Source organism: Biomphalaria glabrata, chromosome 5 (assembly GCF_947242115.1).
Source record: "Biomphalaria glabrata chromosome 5, xgBioGlab47.1, whole genome shotgun sequence".
Classification (NCBI taxonomy): Eukaryota; Metazoa; Mollusca; class Gastropoda; family Planorbidae; genus Biomphalaria; species Biomphalaria glabrata.
In genome coordinates this window covers 29,247,001-29,263,980 of record NC_074715.1, presented here as the reverse complement: position 1 = coordinate 29,263,980, position 16,980 = coordinate 29,247,001, and the positions used below count along the sequence as shown (strand labels likewise).

The 16,980-nt window shown below is 39.7% G+C and overlaps 1 protein-coding gene across 2 annotated transcripts; it reads right to left on the bottom strand.

Moving 5' to 3' along the window:
* Positions 1 to 5,366: 5,366 nt before the first annotated feature.
* LOC106064295 (uncharacterized) lies at positions 5,367 to 15,968 on the bottom strand. Of its 2 annotated transcripts, none has more exons than XM_013222787.2 (2): positions 15,273 to 15,968; positions 5,367 to 10,442 (listed from the first exon to the last, which is right to left on the bottom strand). In XM_013222787.2, exon 2 carries the CDS (start codon positions 10,393 to 10,395, stop codon positions 8,401 to 8,403), a length of 1,995 nt encoding a protein of 664 aa, XP_013078241.2. In that variant the 5' UTR covers positions 10,396 to 10,442; positions 15,273 to 15,968; the 3' UTR covers positions 5,367 to 8,400. The 2 variants fall into 2 exon arrangements, with proteins under 2 accessions (XP_013078241.2, XP_013078249.2); XM_013222795.2 differs by having other exon boundaries at positions 15,872 to 15,954.
* Between the last annotated feature and the right edge of the window lie 1,012 nt (positions 15,969 to 16,980).

The window sequence follows — 16,980 nt, the reverse complement described above, 5'->3', positions numbered from 1 at the left end:
TACATAGGTAGTACACTATGTGTTCCAGTCTAGAGATGACTAATGGTTCTCGAATTGTCTATTTGGTTGTAAAAGCCTGCGGACTACCTCGAAATCTGTGTTCACGCCACACCGCTGGTGGTCCGTAGACCACACGTTGAGAAATGTCACGTGATAAAGATGGGGAGACGCGAACGAATGCTTAGGTAAGCGTGTGCGGAGGTGGTTAGGATGACCCAAGGTCTCTGTCACATTTTGACTTATATTGGTAATTGTCATCGGAGGTGAGTCTATGACTCTTGGAGAAATAATGTGTGGGACAACGCAGCACCAGTGCAGAACAAATACGGCAGGACTGTTGTTGGTATTCAATTGTGAGGCAGGGCTTTTGTTAGAATTCAATTGTGAGACAGGGCTGTTGTGCTATAAAGTAGTGAGACTAAAGAAGGAAACGACTATGTGCCCAAAGAGACTGACTAATGACAACAGTTAACGGTAAAAGAATTCTAATCAATATATAAACCATGGTATGAAAAGATTCGGGACTAGTGCATGGTGTCCTGTAATTTAGAAAAAATATAATTAGAAAAACAAAAACCTTCACAAATGAGCTGCAGTGTCAAATCAAGTTTAAAAGACTTTGAACAGAATGCGATAGCGGAAGACAAAGTCTACAATAAGCGCAAGGTATTGTAGAAATATTTGGCGACTTTGTAACGTTATGGCTGAGACTCTGAAGTAACGCTTGCGTCAGCGATTTTCTCTATTGAATGTCCACCACCTCCAGCAGACCCCTCGAAGACAACATTAAGGGCAGGAAACTTAAGTGTACTTCACACGTGAAGAGGACATGGTCACTTATTACAAATAGGCTTATTGTTTACTTTGTGTGCTGGTCAAGAGGTCACTTCATGGCACTATAACGGAAGCGATTACGACACATACTTCTGTGAACGAATTCCTACTTGACTTAGTCCGTCTGTCACAATGCTAACATTATCTGCCTGTACACCCCCTCCCCTCTTAAACATCGTTATGTCATTGATAGTGTTTTTGAAAGTCACATCATAAAGTTTGGTGTCAGCGGAAATCTCCTCCTTAATTTATTGTAGTAGTTGTCATCTGTTGATAATGCTATACTGTTGTCATCTATTGGTAGTGCTATACTGTTGTCATCTATTGATAGTGCTATACTGTTGTCATCTGTTGTTATCAAAGGTGTTATCACTTTACTAACTGCAACGTCGTCACGTGATTTACCAACTCATTTTACCATTTCGAAAGTCGCAGTACGACTGGATATTTATCTTCCCACAAGAAGGAATGCAATAGATTCTTAGTCACAGACATCTCTGCCAGTATCTACCGTCTTTAGAGTGTCACAGTCTGTCATAGCTACACAGTCAATAGAAAGTACTACATCGGAAATGGATGGGTGTGTCCTGCCAACTAAAATGAGTGGCTAACATGAAAAATGATCTCCCTCTTAAACCTAATGACCTTCAGGAGTACTACTTTCTTGTTATATTGCTCTTTTTCCATAGCTTCTCCGACTTAATCTACGATATGAAAAGACCACAAGCTTTATTCAAATTATAATTGACTTAACTAATAGGAATACGTACATAAGTGTGTGCTATCAGTAATTATTTATAATTTTCACGACGGTTGAATGTCAAGATTGTATTTCCGTAAGCTAAAATAAGCCTTATGTCTACTCATTTTTAAGGGGGTGATTATATGATAGTGGATAAATAGTAGATCTTCTTGAGAATTGTTCCACTTAGGTAATTTAGCTGGCTAGAAACATAAACATTAGGCTCGGTGAATCCAGTCCAAAAGTTATAAAACATTTCGTAAATACACTAGATCTAAATACAGTTTTGACAATACAATCTAGAAAGTTTAGCTATTCTTATATTTCGCTTTATGCTGACTTAAGAGTTACTGTCCTTGTTGTATGATAGGAACCAACTAGCAGTATCCTTGTGAAAAACTTGAGAACTATTGACTTCAACTTTAGATAGGAAAATATATATGTGTGTGTGTGTCATTCTGTTAGTTTTGTTTATAAATTATAGACTTTCAAATATCAAAGTATACAGCTTACACGTCCACATGTTGTCCCATCCATTAACAACGCCTTTGTACTCAAATGTACTCATGCTGAGAGTGAAACATGCTTTCTACATTTAAAAAAATGTCATTAGTTGAGTTCAAAGGGAATGCCACACATATTGCCATTGCCTTGGCAAGTGACAAGAGAAACATGAAACATCATGACAAAGTGATGCGTCACAAACGTTTCAGACACACACCTACCACAAACACACCACCAGTCACATTGATCCCCCCCCCCCCCCCCCACGGTACTATCTCAAGATGGCGTGAACATACAAATATTCTGAGTACATCGTAGGATGCGGCGTGTCTTCCCCCCCCCCCCCCATTACCTTTCTTTACGTGCCCTAGAACGGTGAGATGTCCACTAGATCTGTCAGGTCTATTGAGAGGTCTGTTTTGGACTTCACACATTTCACTTTGAATTCTGCTGCCCCTCCCTCTCCACAAACATTAACATATCAGACTACTGCTGCATGTCATACGAAGTACAGAGAAGTCTTTAGTAAATAACAGGTGTATCAATGAAGTAACGGTAAGCTACAGACTTAGTAAGTAACAGGTGTATCAGGGAAGTAACGGTAAGCTAGAGACTTAGTAAGTAACAGGTGTATCAATGAAGTAACGGTAAGCTACAGACTTAGTAAGTAACAGGTGTATCAGGGAAGTAACGGTAAGCTACAGACTTAGTAAGTAACAGGTGTATCAAGGAAGTAACGGTAAGCTACAGACTTAGTAAGTAACAGGTGTAACAAGGAAGTAACGGTAAGCTACAGACTTAGTAAGTAACAGGTGTATCAAGGAAGTAACGGTAAGCTACAGACTTAGTAAATAACAGGTGTATCAGGGAAGTAACGGTAAGCTACAGACTTAGTAAGTAACAGGTGTATCAGGGAAGTAACGGTAAGCTACAGACTTAGTAAGTAACAGGTGTAACAAGGAAGTAACGGTAAGCTACAGACTTAGTAAGTAACAGGTGTATCAAGGAAGTAACGGTAAGCTACAGACTTAGTAAGTAACAGGTGTATCAGGGAAGTAACGATAAGCGTTGATTACAACTTATTGATGCAATAAGAGGTGGGACTATTGGGACCCCGTCAATCCTTAGTACGACCAATAGTGATCAACACTTTATTATCTACTTCTAGATTGTACACCTTAGAAAAAAAAGTCATTGGAAAAGGACACACATATAAGCATCCACTCTAAGCTACCTGTACACCAATCCTTTCAAAACACAATCCATACCAGGTGCAGATGTAAGTTAGTAGGTAAACGTCAAGTATGTCAGGTCGGTGCGCCTTCCCTCTCCTATTGTGTAATGGGCACACACACACACGTCAGACAGACAGACTTTAAAGTCTTTAATTAGTTTGAACATGAGCTGCATGCTTTGCACTTTTCAGAGTTCAAGTGATTTCTTGTTTTCAACAGCTAACAGCGTCAAGTGGCTTGAGGCCAATCCAATAGTGGTCAAGTCAAGAGGTGGCACGGGCGACTGTCTCGCTCCTTATCTTGACAGTGGAACTAAGGTGTAACGTACGCTGATCTAAAGATAGTTTAAAAACAGTTTGAATTATGCCAAGGGTTTCTAGCGACATTTTGTATACGGCCCCTAATTCCTGCTGGTTTATGTGTGGAGTCCTCAACGTATGCTCAAGGCACTCATGAATTAAAGTGTTTCAAATGTAAAGAACGTTTTGGCTTCTGAGTGAAGTTGTCCAAGTATTGGATTGTGTGTGGAGAGTGTAGTCAAGTGTGCCTACTGATGCTAGTTGGAGACTGTAGTCAAGTGTGCCTACTGATGCTAGTTGGAGACTGTAGTCAAGTGTGCCTACTGATGCTAGTTGGAGACTGTAGTCAAGTGTGCCTACTGATGCTAGTTGGAGACTGTAGTCAAGTGTGCCTACTGGTGCTAGTTGGAGACTCTAGTCAAGTCTGCCTAATCCTACATCTTCAGTCTCATTATTATTTTCTCGCTCGCAATTAACTAAGCCTTTAGCAGAAAGATGACATATATATGAATGCCTGGCCAGAAGAACTCTACCTGCATATCTTTAAAACTTCATTTTCTACACATCTCTGCTTCACTGAAGAAAATCGTCACATGATCTTACGCTGGATGGAGGTGACTATTGATTTGACTACCAGAACAGTGACCATTTTTAACAGCTCTAATGTTACTTAAGACGTTACTTCCTCAAAGAATAAGCGTTCTATCTAAATGACTTACAATAACAAAAACATGTTGAAAGGACTAGTTGATAGGTTGTTAGGCTATTGGCTAACTTTAATGGGGTAATTTCCCTGTGCAACTAAGCCTAAGAACAGTAAATAGTGTACTTCGCAATAAGTACTCAGTAAAATGATTAATGACATCTTTCATTTATTTCCTAGCAGCTGTTAAGGGTATCAGGAAACAGTCAATGGGGAATACCAAGATCGATGAAGACCTGGAATTCCCAGAGGCTGTGGGCACGGTGACGACCCCTGTTGCCTCTTCCCTCTCGCTATCCCAAAATACAAATCTATTAGTCATCCGGGCACCCACACAAACTCATTAACACTCATTCGAACAGTGGTGAAATAAACAGATTTATTTTCCCGAAAAAAACAACTATTCAGGCTTCACATGTGTTGTCAGAGTTTAAAATATCAATTATTAGAATTGAATTCGACTGTAGTCAACGTGTCCTGATCAGCTCCGAAACAACTTGGTCATTAAATACAACGTTAAAAAAAAAAATGGTTGTCTTTTTTTGTTGTTGTTGTCCTTCGCTTAGGTTCAACCAAGACGTCACGACTGTAGGGCAGTCATGTAAACTAAGTAGACTAGCCAAGTGTGTCGTTAATTAGATCATCGCGTGTCTGTGTGTGTGTGTTTAATAACGAAAACAAGAGTGCAATGGGAGATAAACTAGTAGATGTTTATTGATAACTTTGCACTTTTGGATTCTTTCCCCTGTTTCCGGGTTATAAAACAACAACATTTTAAAAGCTCGACCTGAATTCTGTTTATCGACTTATAAACAAATTGCTAGAGGCCAGGTGATAGATACAGAGAGTACATGTGTTTATATATATTTTGCATGTGTGTGTGCCTCAGATAGAGGTATAAAGAGAAAGTACCGCTGTTCAGTACTCGCCATCACAAAATAACTTCGCTCGAACTAACACGTTTTCTGGAATATTTCAATGACTTTGATTCGGCGATGAGCAGCATGCTTTAACGCTTACAAGGGAGAGATCTCTCAGAGGAGGATGTAGAGACGGCGGAGTGGTATTAGGAGATATCAGACGACTTAAGTAGGGCAAGTTTGGTTCAGAGACACAAGCAGAAGTCTCCTGACATACTATTGACCACCAATCGTGGTATTTATTAAAGCCCACCCCAAGCAGTGTTTTATTACTTGATTTTGTAAACCCAACCCTCCGCGTTCTACACATTATGTTGGAGCCCAAAAACATCAGCACTTTTTGGCATGCACATCAAGATGTTAAACTGTGCCGATGTTTAGTTGGACTGGACTATTTGAAATGTTTATCCCAAGTCTGTGCGTGAGTGTTTGGGTGCACGTGTTGTAATCTTTTATCTGGCTCGAGGTCTATCAACAGGTTTTTTTTTTAATCATATCTAGTGTGTTTCATATTCTAGGGGCATGGGTTGAACAAGGAGTCCTATACTCAACTTGGTTGTCTTAGGGTTGTTACTTGTTTAAATTAGAGCCAACCACTGACTGGAAACTCGTGTTGTTTGTCTTACCTACAAAATAAAATTTGTTTTGAAATGTCCGCTGACGTTGTTTTCGTAGATGAGTTATACCTGCTGTTAACGGCACCCCCTCGCTCAGTGATAGACAAGTTCTTCTCAGCAACACAAACACAATTGAACGCAGCGCTTTTGTCTTGTCACTGACCTCCTTCATATCTCTTTGACCTTTCCTACTGGCCAGTGTCTAAGAAAGTTTGTGTAAATATCAGGAGTTGGCTTGCAAAGAGAGTAGAAATGACTCTCACGTACTTAGGTAGGTAGGGAGGGGGTGTACTCAATAGCTTCAACCTTTCACCACTTTTAATGAATGTATTTACTTTCACTTTCACACGCCCAGAAGTTCAACTCGATACGTCGACTGTGATCTACTTTAAGTACCTGAGCCTTTGAAAGAAAAAAAGAGAGAGATAGAGAGAGAAAGATGCACGGCGTTGACCTTCACCTGAATCCAATTCGTGTCATAACTATTAGGAGTTGGTGAAAGTGGTGGTTATTAGAGGTGGAGGAGTTCCATCAGCGGAGGAGTTCCATCAGACATCGCCCTTTAGCCCTCACGAGTAAAATACTATACGTTCATCGCTAACAAACGACACGCACTAGTACGACTAGAAGGAAGTTGCGGACAGAGATTAGAAATCTTGGACTGTTATAAATCCGGGAATAGTACCATGGGCACAGATTGGTGTAGGGTTCAATCTATAGACAAAAAAAAAAAAAAAGGGTGTGTGTGCCAAAGAAGTTAGGTGTTTTTGGAAAGATCTCTCACCAGGAAATCTGTTCTATCAGACTTCATAAGATGTTCAAATTATCAAACACGCGTAACTCAATTATTTAACAATGCAAAGGGCGCAATATGTTGCCATCAGAATAAACTACAGGTGGTGGCCCTTCTATAATCCAACACAGGTGTTGCCCTTTTTTAATTGCCACAGCGCAATCCCAAACTACACACAAGCCAAGCCCAAACTACACACAAGCCAATCCCAAACTACACACAAGCCCAAGTGGAAAACAAACAAAAACGAAACCTGGATGGGGGCGGCACCAAATGAATGTCAAATAAAATATACGCTTAAATAGATATCCATTTGGGAGATCTATAAGGAGATTGTACTAGTTTCGAACACATTCAGTCAGCAATTGAGGTAGAGGAGAACAAAGGTTCAGTAGTCAAAAATAAGTTTCGAACACATTTTTTGTTTTCCAAGAAAGAAAAGGCAACATTGGCCAGAGGTAAACAACTTGACTGGTGCTATATAGGTTGGCCAGAGGTACAAACGTGACTGGTGCTATATAGGTTGGCCAGAGGTACAAACTTGACTGGTGCTATATAGGTTGGCCAGAGGTACAAACGTGACTGGTGCTGATCACCGAAAATCCCCCCCCCCCATTAGCTTTGGTCTCAATTATTCATGACTATACAGCTTTCGTATACTCCTGTCTTTTGTTTTTTCTATTTAATGCATTCAATCACCCATATATCCAACCTTGTGCGTTCAATGCTATCAAGTTAGTAACATTCTACTTTGAAATATACTGACATTATATTGCAAACATAGTGTAAGTCCTCTACCCCACTGGACTAATGAACTTATTGGGATGGGATTGAAAGTTGGCTCGAGTGTACACTTCAAGGATTTATATAGACCAATTATTTTCAATGTTTTGTTTCAAAGTGTAAGATGAATTATGCACAGATGGTATAATTGGACGTGTAAGGTGGTAAACTATATCGCGAATGTTAGCTTTGTTTTAGTTACAAAAATAAACATAATTTTTGTTCAAAGATGGATACTGATGTTTAGAATTTAGGACCTTTATATACATATAAACAAAGTAGCGTGCATGCTAATGTCACGGTGTATGATGACAACAGTGTGGATGATAATGTTAAGTCATAATGCAGTGTTGAATGATTTGCACTGAGAAAAAGAGATGCTAGCCAAATGAAGTTTCAGAATGATGCCGAGACTAAAAAAGTAAAACTATGAACAATTTGTAGCTAAATATAACACAGTCATCATTATCATCAGCTGCAATATCAAAACATTCTAACAATGATATGTCGTCAACATAACATGAACACATAGAACAATGAATCAAGTGAATACAGACAATTAAAGTGGACTGTGAACGCTTACGTTTGTATATCTGTTAGCCCTTGGTCACTTCAGAGTTTTGCTGGGGACACAAGGCGTTACAGTAACAAGTTAAAATATATCACCTTTCCTATAAGGCAAGTCAACACAGCTAGTGCAAATAGACTTTTCCAATTTAGAAAAAATCATTCCTTAAATGTCATCACAAAGCTCAATACAAGCCCATCACTTGAAGAAAAACATCATTAGCGAACAATGACTCCAATCAACTCACATCATAGTCTCTATATCCATGTGAAAAAAAAAAGAAAAATATTAACAAATAATGCTAGGTAACAATTAAACACATTATATCCCAATGTACTACGAAAGCCGTTCAGAGGTAGGTTTGGCGTCTCGCATAAAATTGTTAAAAAAAAAAAAGATGCGTTAAAAATTTGCATCTGAAATTAACTGGTTCATCTGATCATCGCTTAGGAGAGGTGACTGAATGTCTAGGTCAAACAGACTGTCAAGGTCACTTGGTGCTGTGCTGACCAACATAGTGTCCAGCATGCCTAAGCTGTACGTGGGTGGATGTCCGAGAGAGTAATCAGCAGCGGGGTCAGTGTTGTTGTTGGCCACGCTGGCATGGTTGTTGTTGCAGTCACTCTCTTGAGAGTCCATAGGTTCCTGGTTTTGAAAATGGTGAGAACCGCTGCTGGTGGGGTTCAACGATTTGAAAGATGCTGGCTTAGAGTCTTTGCCATAGAAGAGAAAAAGGTCTTTCACTTGACTCGACACTCGGCTTTTTGAGGAGCTGAATGCCGGTATTGAGATTACAGATATTGGTATAGTTACTGGGATAGTCACGGGCACTGATGATGTGGATGCAGGGGCGAAACTCACGGTGGAAGCGGATTTGATGGGCGAGGCCAGTACGGCGGAAATGGAAGGCATAATGTAGTTGATGGTAGCCTGCGAAATGGGCGTGTAAGACGGCGTGGAGATAACGGTCAGTGGAGAAGGAGACGTGGCCTGTGCGACAGGTGAATGGTGCGGCTCGTGGCTGTCGTCGAAGGGAGGAGTATTAGCCGGTGTGTCGAAGACTGATGAGGACATTCCTTTACTTTGCGTCTCAGACACGTCAGTGTCATGGTGGCCGGCATCCTCAAATCTGTCCATCGTTTTGGGGCTATCCGCCTCGATAGGACTAAGCTGACCAAATCGGGAGTGACAAGACGGCGTTGATATATGATCTTTCAAAAGCTTATCCTTAGATATTTTTAAACTGAGCATGTCTCTGATGGCTGGCGAAGACTTGGATAAAGTCTGCTTAGGAGATTTTGTGCTTACGCTAGGTTTAGGTCCTTGAACTTTCCTTGGACGACCAGCGTTTCCATGTGGCTTCTTTTTACCCTGTGCGGCTTCAACGTTCGCCACTTTTTCGCGTTTGACAAGAGCTCGCATTTTGGCTTTATTCAAAGTGAGCTCCTCTTTTTCCCTAGCCTTCTGTACTTTTGTTTTGGGTTTGTATTTGTATTCTGGGAACTCCACGTTGTGAAACCTTCTGAGCTGGTTCTTCTCGTCCTCAAACTTCTTTTTAAATGCCTCACTTTTGTTTCGCCAGCAGTCGCCTAGAGCCTCGCTGATGATGGCGTTCTGCATTTTCGGGCAAAGTTCATTAATCATTCTTCGGGCGCCCTGAGCCCATATCATGAAAGCGTTCATTGGTCTGGGAGGTTTGTCCCTGAAAGACAATTTCTTGCAGTCTGCGACAATTGTGTAACAGCATGGGATGTCTTCAGGCTCGACACATTCCCAGCGGTAGCGCTGAGGGATGTTCTGGACAATTTTGGCACAAGCTTTAGCCGAGTCTTTGCAGCGTTTGTCAAACTGTAGAATATCATTGACTTTGTACTCTTTGCAATCACTTTTAGATAAAATGAACTCGATTTTTTCTTTGTGACTCAAATTGTGGTTTGGAATGAAAGCAATTTTATGGAATTCCTCATCGACGAACCGCCTGGCTTCAGCCTCTGACATGCTATGGGACTTTCCGATTTTATTAGAACTGATCGGAGCACTGTCTCCATAACCAGGGTCAAGAATTTCTGTTTTAATGAGAGATGCCGAATCTTCGATGTCCACTTCATCAACCTCAACATCTTCACGGTCGGCCTTTTCGTCATCGGGGCACCCAGTAGATGTAAAGTCGTCGTCCTCTTCTTTGACAGACGGGGCCCTTTTGCGATCGTTTGACCAGAAGTCAGTCAACGAAGAGCTATGCTCAGGACTGAGGAGGCCTTCGATTGACAAGCTGAAGGGGTTGGATGTGCATGTTAGCATTCCCATGGGGCTAGGTGCCCCCGAGTGGCATTCAAGCTTCTTTAACCACCCTTCGCTGTCAAAACTGGACAACATGGGATCGTGTCCCGTATTCATAGTGGGCGCTTGTTTAGTAATAGTGTTCGCATGAAATCATTTCTGGTCTGAAAAACAAACAAAGAAATAGTAATGAATGGAAACTAGTATAACAAAGACAGTAAAGCAATATGAATATAATTATATTAAATCATATGCTTAACCATGAGGTTCACATTCTGATCATCAAGTTTCAAGGCTAACATAAATTCATTACAAATATATGTTCATTATACTTCAAGTTTGAGTAATTTCGCGACCAAAGCTGCATAACTATTTAGTTCAAGACATGACGGTTATATTCAGGACACAGAACCAACGCACTGGACTACTTGATGATATGCATGCATTACAATTTGTTCATATTGCAATTAATGGTAGCTAGCGTCCTGGACACATGAACAAAAAATCATTTATGTAGTTTATATTAAAGTAATCAGAGAGGCCTTAGAAGACATCACACATCTTGTGATAGAGAAACATGTTATTTGAGGACTCAAATGAAAAGCTCGATAACGAAACGAGACAAGTCAGCAACACTACTTTCACGAGTCCATTCTAGAGTTAAAAAGCTAAAATAACCACGGCAACAATAGCAGCATTCTAAAACTTTATTAAGACAAAGAATTAAAACTTTTACATGTAAATAGTTCATCAGCTAGTTTAAAAAAAAAACGTGCAAGCTGACCTTTGAACCATAACCCTTCCCCTTTTCGTCTCATGCAGTTCACCAACACATGTGCAAATCGCTGCTTATTGTTAACATTCTTTCCGCTGACCTGCACATGTCAAATGGGGAGTTGGGGCAATGGATTTTAATGGAGGTCATTCGCGTCAAAAGGAAGAGAGCCCGTTTGTCCATTAATCCAAGGCCAGCCCTGGAAACTCTAAAAATTACAAGCGCATAACATAGGCCCTACTTACCCTCAAACAAAAATAAAGACCCCACTTAAGCTAATAGTCGAACATCATTGACCACGAGTGCAAGCGTCCACTGCCTGGTCAACCCAAACTACCTACAGTTATAGGTAATTGTTTACCTTTCTGCACACTGGACAGAGAAAAACCTAAAGAGCTAAAAACTGTTAATAAAAACCCATATAGTAACCTGCAGTAATGATGCAAGTGGCTTCAATGTATCTAGAGAAATAAATAAAACCAACCCCTAGTTCATTTGACAAATAAATGCTAAAAACAGGTATCCATTAGAAGTGTGGGAAGAAGGCACGTCGGTACATTTTAGTTATCACAATGACCCAATGGTTTGAACTCCGCCACGACACAAATAATCGAAAGTAAACTGGTCGAGCCTTGGAAGATGATGCTCGCTGAGACTAACATGCAAAGGTGACAAGTGAGAAACGAATCCGCAATGCAGGAGACGTGTGGCCTTGAGATCCTCCGAGAGAATAAACCAGCACTCACAGCTAGGAGTGATTAGCCGATCAAAACATCCGAGTGAGGTGCATAGCTAGGAGTGATTAGCCGATCAAATCATCCGAGTGAGGTGCATAGCTAGGAGTGATTAGCCGATCAAATCATCCGAGTGAGGTGCACAGCTAGGAGTGATTAGCCGATCAAATCATCCGAGTGAGGTGCACAGCTAGGAGTGATTAGCCGATCAAATCATCCGAGTGAGGTGCACAGCTAGGAGTGATTAGCCGATCAAATCATCCGAGTGAGGTGCACAGCTAGGAGTGATTAGCCGATCAAATCATCCGAGTGAGGTGCACAGCTAGGAGTGATTAGCCGATCAAATCATCCGAGTGAGGTGCACAGCTAGGAGTGATTAGCCGATCAAAACATCCGAGTGAGGTGCACAGCTAGGAGTGATTAGCCGATCAAATCATCCGAGTGAGGTGCACAGCTAGGAGTGATTAGTCGATCAAAACATCCGAGTGAGGTGCACAGCTAGGAGTGATTAGCCGATCAAATCATCCGAGTGAGGTGCACAGCTAGGAGTGATTAGTCGATCAAAACATCCGAGTGAGGTGCACAGCTAGGAGTGATTAGTCGATCAGATCAATAAGGGCATCTTCTGGGATTCTAAATTCATTTAGCCTACTTGATTTATACGTAATGTCTATATTCGCCATTAGAGTCCAGACTCTCCTATTTATTTCACAACAGCTTGTTTCATTAATAGACACAATTACATTTAAGAATGTTTCAATCTTTAATTCCTTTTAGCCCTATCAACTATTTTTAGTTGACTATGGTAAGCGTGGCCTTCATTTAGCTTATTACTTTAAAGTGTGTTCATCTTTTGTTAAATCTAAATTGACGTGAATTTATTGCCTTTGAGAACTTCGACCGGAAGTTTCAAAATGCGCACTTTAAGAAGAAAGTTTTTTTTTTTTACCCTTCTCCCCCCCCCCTCCCCCAGTCAGTCCGTAGCGTGCAAACACACACCGCTTTCCTCTTCGCATTGCTGTGCTGGCTAGCACTTTGGTCGAGCCACGAAACTAAAACATCTTTAGGAAGTCCTCATTGAAATGTCGATCAGAAAGGTAAGGAGACATTGGAGGGGGGAGGGGGTAACAAGTATGGTGTCTTGTTAAAACACTGACTAATCCCAAGACTGGACGTGTCCACAAAAACTATGGGCATCTTTGTTTCGGGGTTTGACAAGTGACCATGGTCTTTTTTTTTTTTTTTTTCGTTTTAAATCGGAATCTCGGGCAGTAATTGCCAAGTCGGCAAGTGTTCCCGTTGAACACAATACCTACACCACTTGGAGAGGGTGAAAACTGTACTTCGTTTACCACGAATGGTATCTGTGTGGTAGCGAACAAAACAAAGTGTATGCATAGGTTTATCACCAAGTTTGAAAAAAAGTTAAACGAACCTTAAAGTGATACTATGTAAGCTCGCGTTCTTCATAAATACTACAACGTTAAATGAACATACTATAACGTGTTGATACAATTGTATTAATTGGACAATAGCATGGAATTATTGGTTTAAGCGACAATTTAAAATGCAAAGTTCAGACCTAGTCAAGCAATTCAACTTGAAAATAAATTCACATTTCAAAGAGTAGACCTACTGAAATGCAAGTTGCCTGTTACTCAGCCACCAAATTAATTGAAGATGGCGATTTAAACAGTTTTGAATTGATCATCTAGCTTGGCCGTAGTGTGAAGTTTAGTTTGTACCAAATTCAACAAAATCAAAATTACATTTAACCTTCCATGATCTCGTCCAAGTCAAATGTTTATTATAGATCACCTAACCATGGCCTAACTCTAGGACAAAGTGAACAAGCCTTCAGTCAAGAATAAATAAACTTGAGACTCGAACACTTCAATTAGAAACATCCATTTACCTTGTGGATACATTGAGACCCAAATAACTCCACGTGCAAGTTACGAAAGTAGGTCAGAACTGTTACTTCTATGCAAATGACGTTTGTGTAACTACATGCCACAGCTTGTCACTTCTATGCCATGAAATGTGTGTCACACTGCATAAATATGTCATAATTTGACAGATATTGTTTTCACCCTAAGGACAGACTGAATTTTTTTTATCTGACTCAATAATATGACAAAATATAACTAACTATCCTGTATGTAACTGAAAGATCAAAGAGAGATAACAAAATGTAGATATACTTTCCCTTGAAAAACAAATCAAGGCAGAATCAGGCTCGTTTACCGCATGCAAAGGTTGGGTAGCCATCGACATCCAAGTTATACAAAATAAAATTAAAGTTAATTCTATCAATTGTATTTCTAGGCGTAAAACTGATTGTCTTCTAATCATATCTAGAGATCTCAATCAAATGAAACCTTTGGGTAGGGCCTAGTCAGAGATTCCCAGTACGAATCATTATTCCAGGTGAAGTTACATTTACAGTTTTCTAGATGCATCTCTGTGTCACCAAACATTAAATAAGTCTGATCTGACACGCCGGCCTGAAAAGTGATTGACAAAGATCAATAAGACTAGGTCGGATGGCTGCCCAGTGTGTGGTATATGCTCTCGGGAATCGTCACAATGGTCTCGGGTTCGAACGCTACCCACCCGCCGTTCTGTACATTGATCTATGAGGTTTTGTCTAGGATGTAATACTGATCACTTCTGAAGGAAAATCTGAAACTTAACAAGTAAAAACTGATCATGTTGACAACAGGCATCTTATAAGTTAGCAGACAATTCTTGCTAAATGTATCTCTTACAGTCATAGTCGAGTTACATTGCCTTTAGTATACGCCTACCTAGACATAGAGATTTAGATCTATTTGTATTGTCAAAACACACCAATGAGCCCCTTATAGACTCTATAACCTGCAGACAATGTGCATGTTCTATGCCAAATGTTTTTTTTTTTCTTGATGTTTCGTCTAAACGATTTTCATAGATCTACCCCTTTCACATTCCACACATTGACACAACCATAGTGATAGATCTAGATCTATATCTAAGACATTCTAAGGCGTGCCCAAACTAGGCCTAAAGCTAGATGTTTCTTAATTCAATATATATATATAGCCTATATATATATATATAGGCCTATTATATATTCAAGACTAGAATCTTTATCTCGACTCTATGTAGAGTCTAGATATAGTAACAAATATATACATATATATACATTAAGCTTAATTGTAATAATTTTACTATATATAGATCTACGCCTAATCCTGACTTATGCAACACATTTGAATGAAGATCTAGATATCTAGACTCTATATTATATAGAATCTACATCTACATCAGTACTAGATCTAGAGTTTACTAGAGTCTACTAAATCTAACTCTATATTAGTATATGATGTATAACTAGATCATCTAGGGTCTAGATTAATTGATCTAGATTCGATCTATGCTGAGTTAGATCTAAATGAAAGGGGAGAAGAGACAAATTAAAATATTTAAAAATTTAGATCTACCTGCTAAGTTAAAAGTCCAGGTGACAATTTAAGTACGTAAAGTTTATAATCCAAAGATGATACTGGATCTAAAATATTTTTAATCCAAAGTACGAAATAATTATAATATGTATCCTTTCACAGCACGATAAGAATAGAACTGTAGATCTAGATCTAGATTTAGTTTACATCCAAAACGTGTTCAAGTCCAAAATGATTTATTCTATTTATTTAAAAAAAATCTATAGAGTCTATATTTTCACTGAAACATGCGATAAATAATAGGACTATTGAATGTCTTGTTGACTGATCTAGTCTTGACCTAGATCTAAATCTATATAGATCTATCTAGATCTAGATCATATCAAACCGAGATAATAGCTCTGGCTAACCCAGATCGAGAACTCGATCTATGTAGATAATATAGGTCGATACAAAATTAGAAAAATATCTAGATCTAGATTCAAATAGATTTCGAATCGAATAGATCTAATTAGACTTTATTAGACTCTACATTGAGTTCAGAATTGTTACATTTATCAATGACAAAGAGTCTAGCTCACAATAACTTTATCTGACGTAATAAAATAACAAAGTTACAAATTGTTTATGTTTCTCACTATTAAACAAAATCACGTTGGTATTAAAACAAGACTCTGAACTTAAATTTCAATGTCTTTCGAATTTGTTGTTTTCGTTTCACTGACTAGGACAGATTTTCTCGTCTGCTAATAAACTCTTGTTCTGAGGCTCTGTTGGGGTAAAGTTATCTATTATAGCGCAGGAGAGAAAAAGAGAAAAGCGGGCTAGACGTAGTTTTTTTCTTCTGACAGAAAAGTGAACGAGGGTCTGTGGGACTAAAAGTTGTGACCCTTGACAGAACTTCTAAACAGCGCACACACACACACACACATTTTTTTGTGTGTGGCGCAGTGGCGATGCACAGACAGAGAAGGGAGAAAAAAGTGAGAGAGAGGTGCGAGTCGCAACATGAAAATCTGTTGAGTCGTGTAGACATCACTGGATTCGAACGAACCCCCCCCCCCCCCCATCATATGACACAGAGGTGACATGACTCCTGCAGAGGTTCTCATGTTATTTCAATGAAACCTGATGTATTTAGAGATATATGATTTTCAATCTACTTACTATTGCACATTTCCCATTAGTTATAATACTAATTGGTCAACCACATTTGATAGTTTTGCGAATCGGGAGCACACACATACCTTGATCAAAGGCGGCCTTAGCAGAGCGCAGGGCTGTGGGCGAGTGCCATCAGATGCACCATGGGCTCACGGTGACAACAGTCTCCTTATCGCCCCCCCCCTGCAAGGCGAAGGCACTGGTGCGGTGGCCCCACTCGCCAACCCTGCTTTGATTAATGTTTAAACAATGTTTAATCCCTTGATTATACGATGGAGATTGCCATTGTTCCTATCATAAACAACTAAACCTAGACATATTCACGAACAAACAAGGGAACACCAGGATCACATTGAAGTTCAATATCTTGGAACAAGAGTTTAATCTCTTGGGACAAGCTGTGATGATTATATGATTATACAGTTATACAAGACACATAGACTACTTGAGGATCTTGGCTATGGTGTCCATAGACGTCAGGTCTTAAAATAATTCGAATATACGTCATTATTTCTAATATTGGAGGAACCGAAGACGTCACAGGATCGTTTTTTTTTCTTCTAACTGTAACAATGGAATGCAT

Bases quoted from the DNA above. Each gene is read 5' to 3' on its own strand.
- LOC106064295 (XM_013222787.2), bottom strand. From the start codon at position 10,395: ATGAATACGGGACACGATCCCATGTTGTCCAGTTTTGACAGCGAAGGG.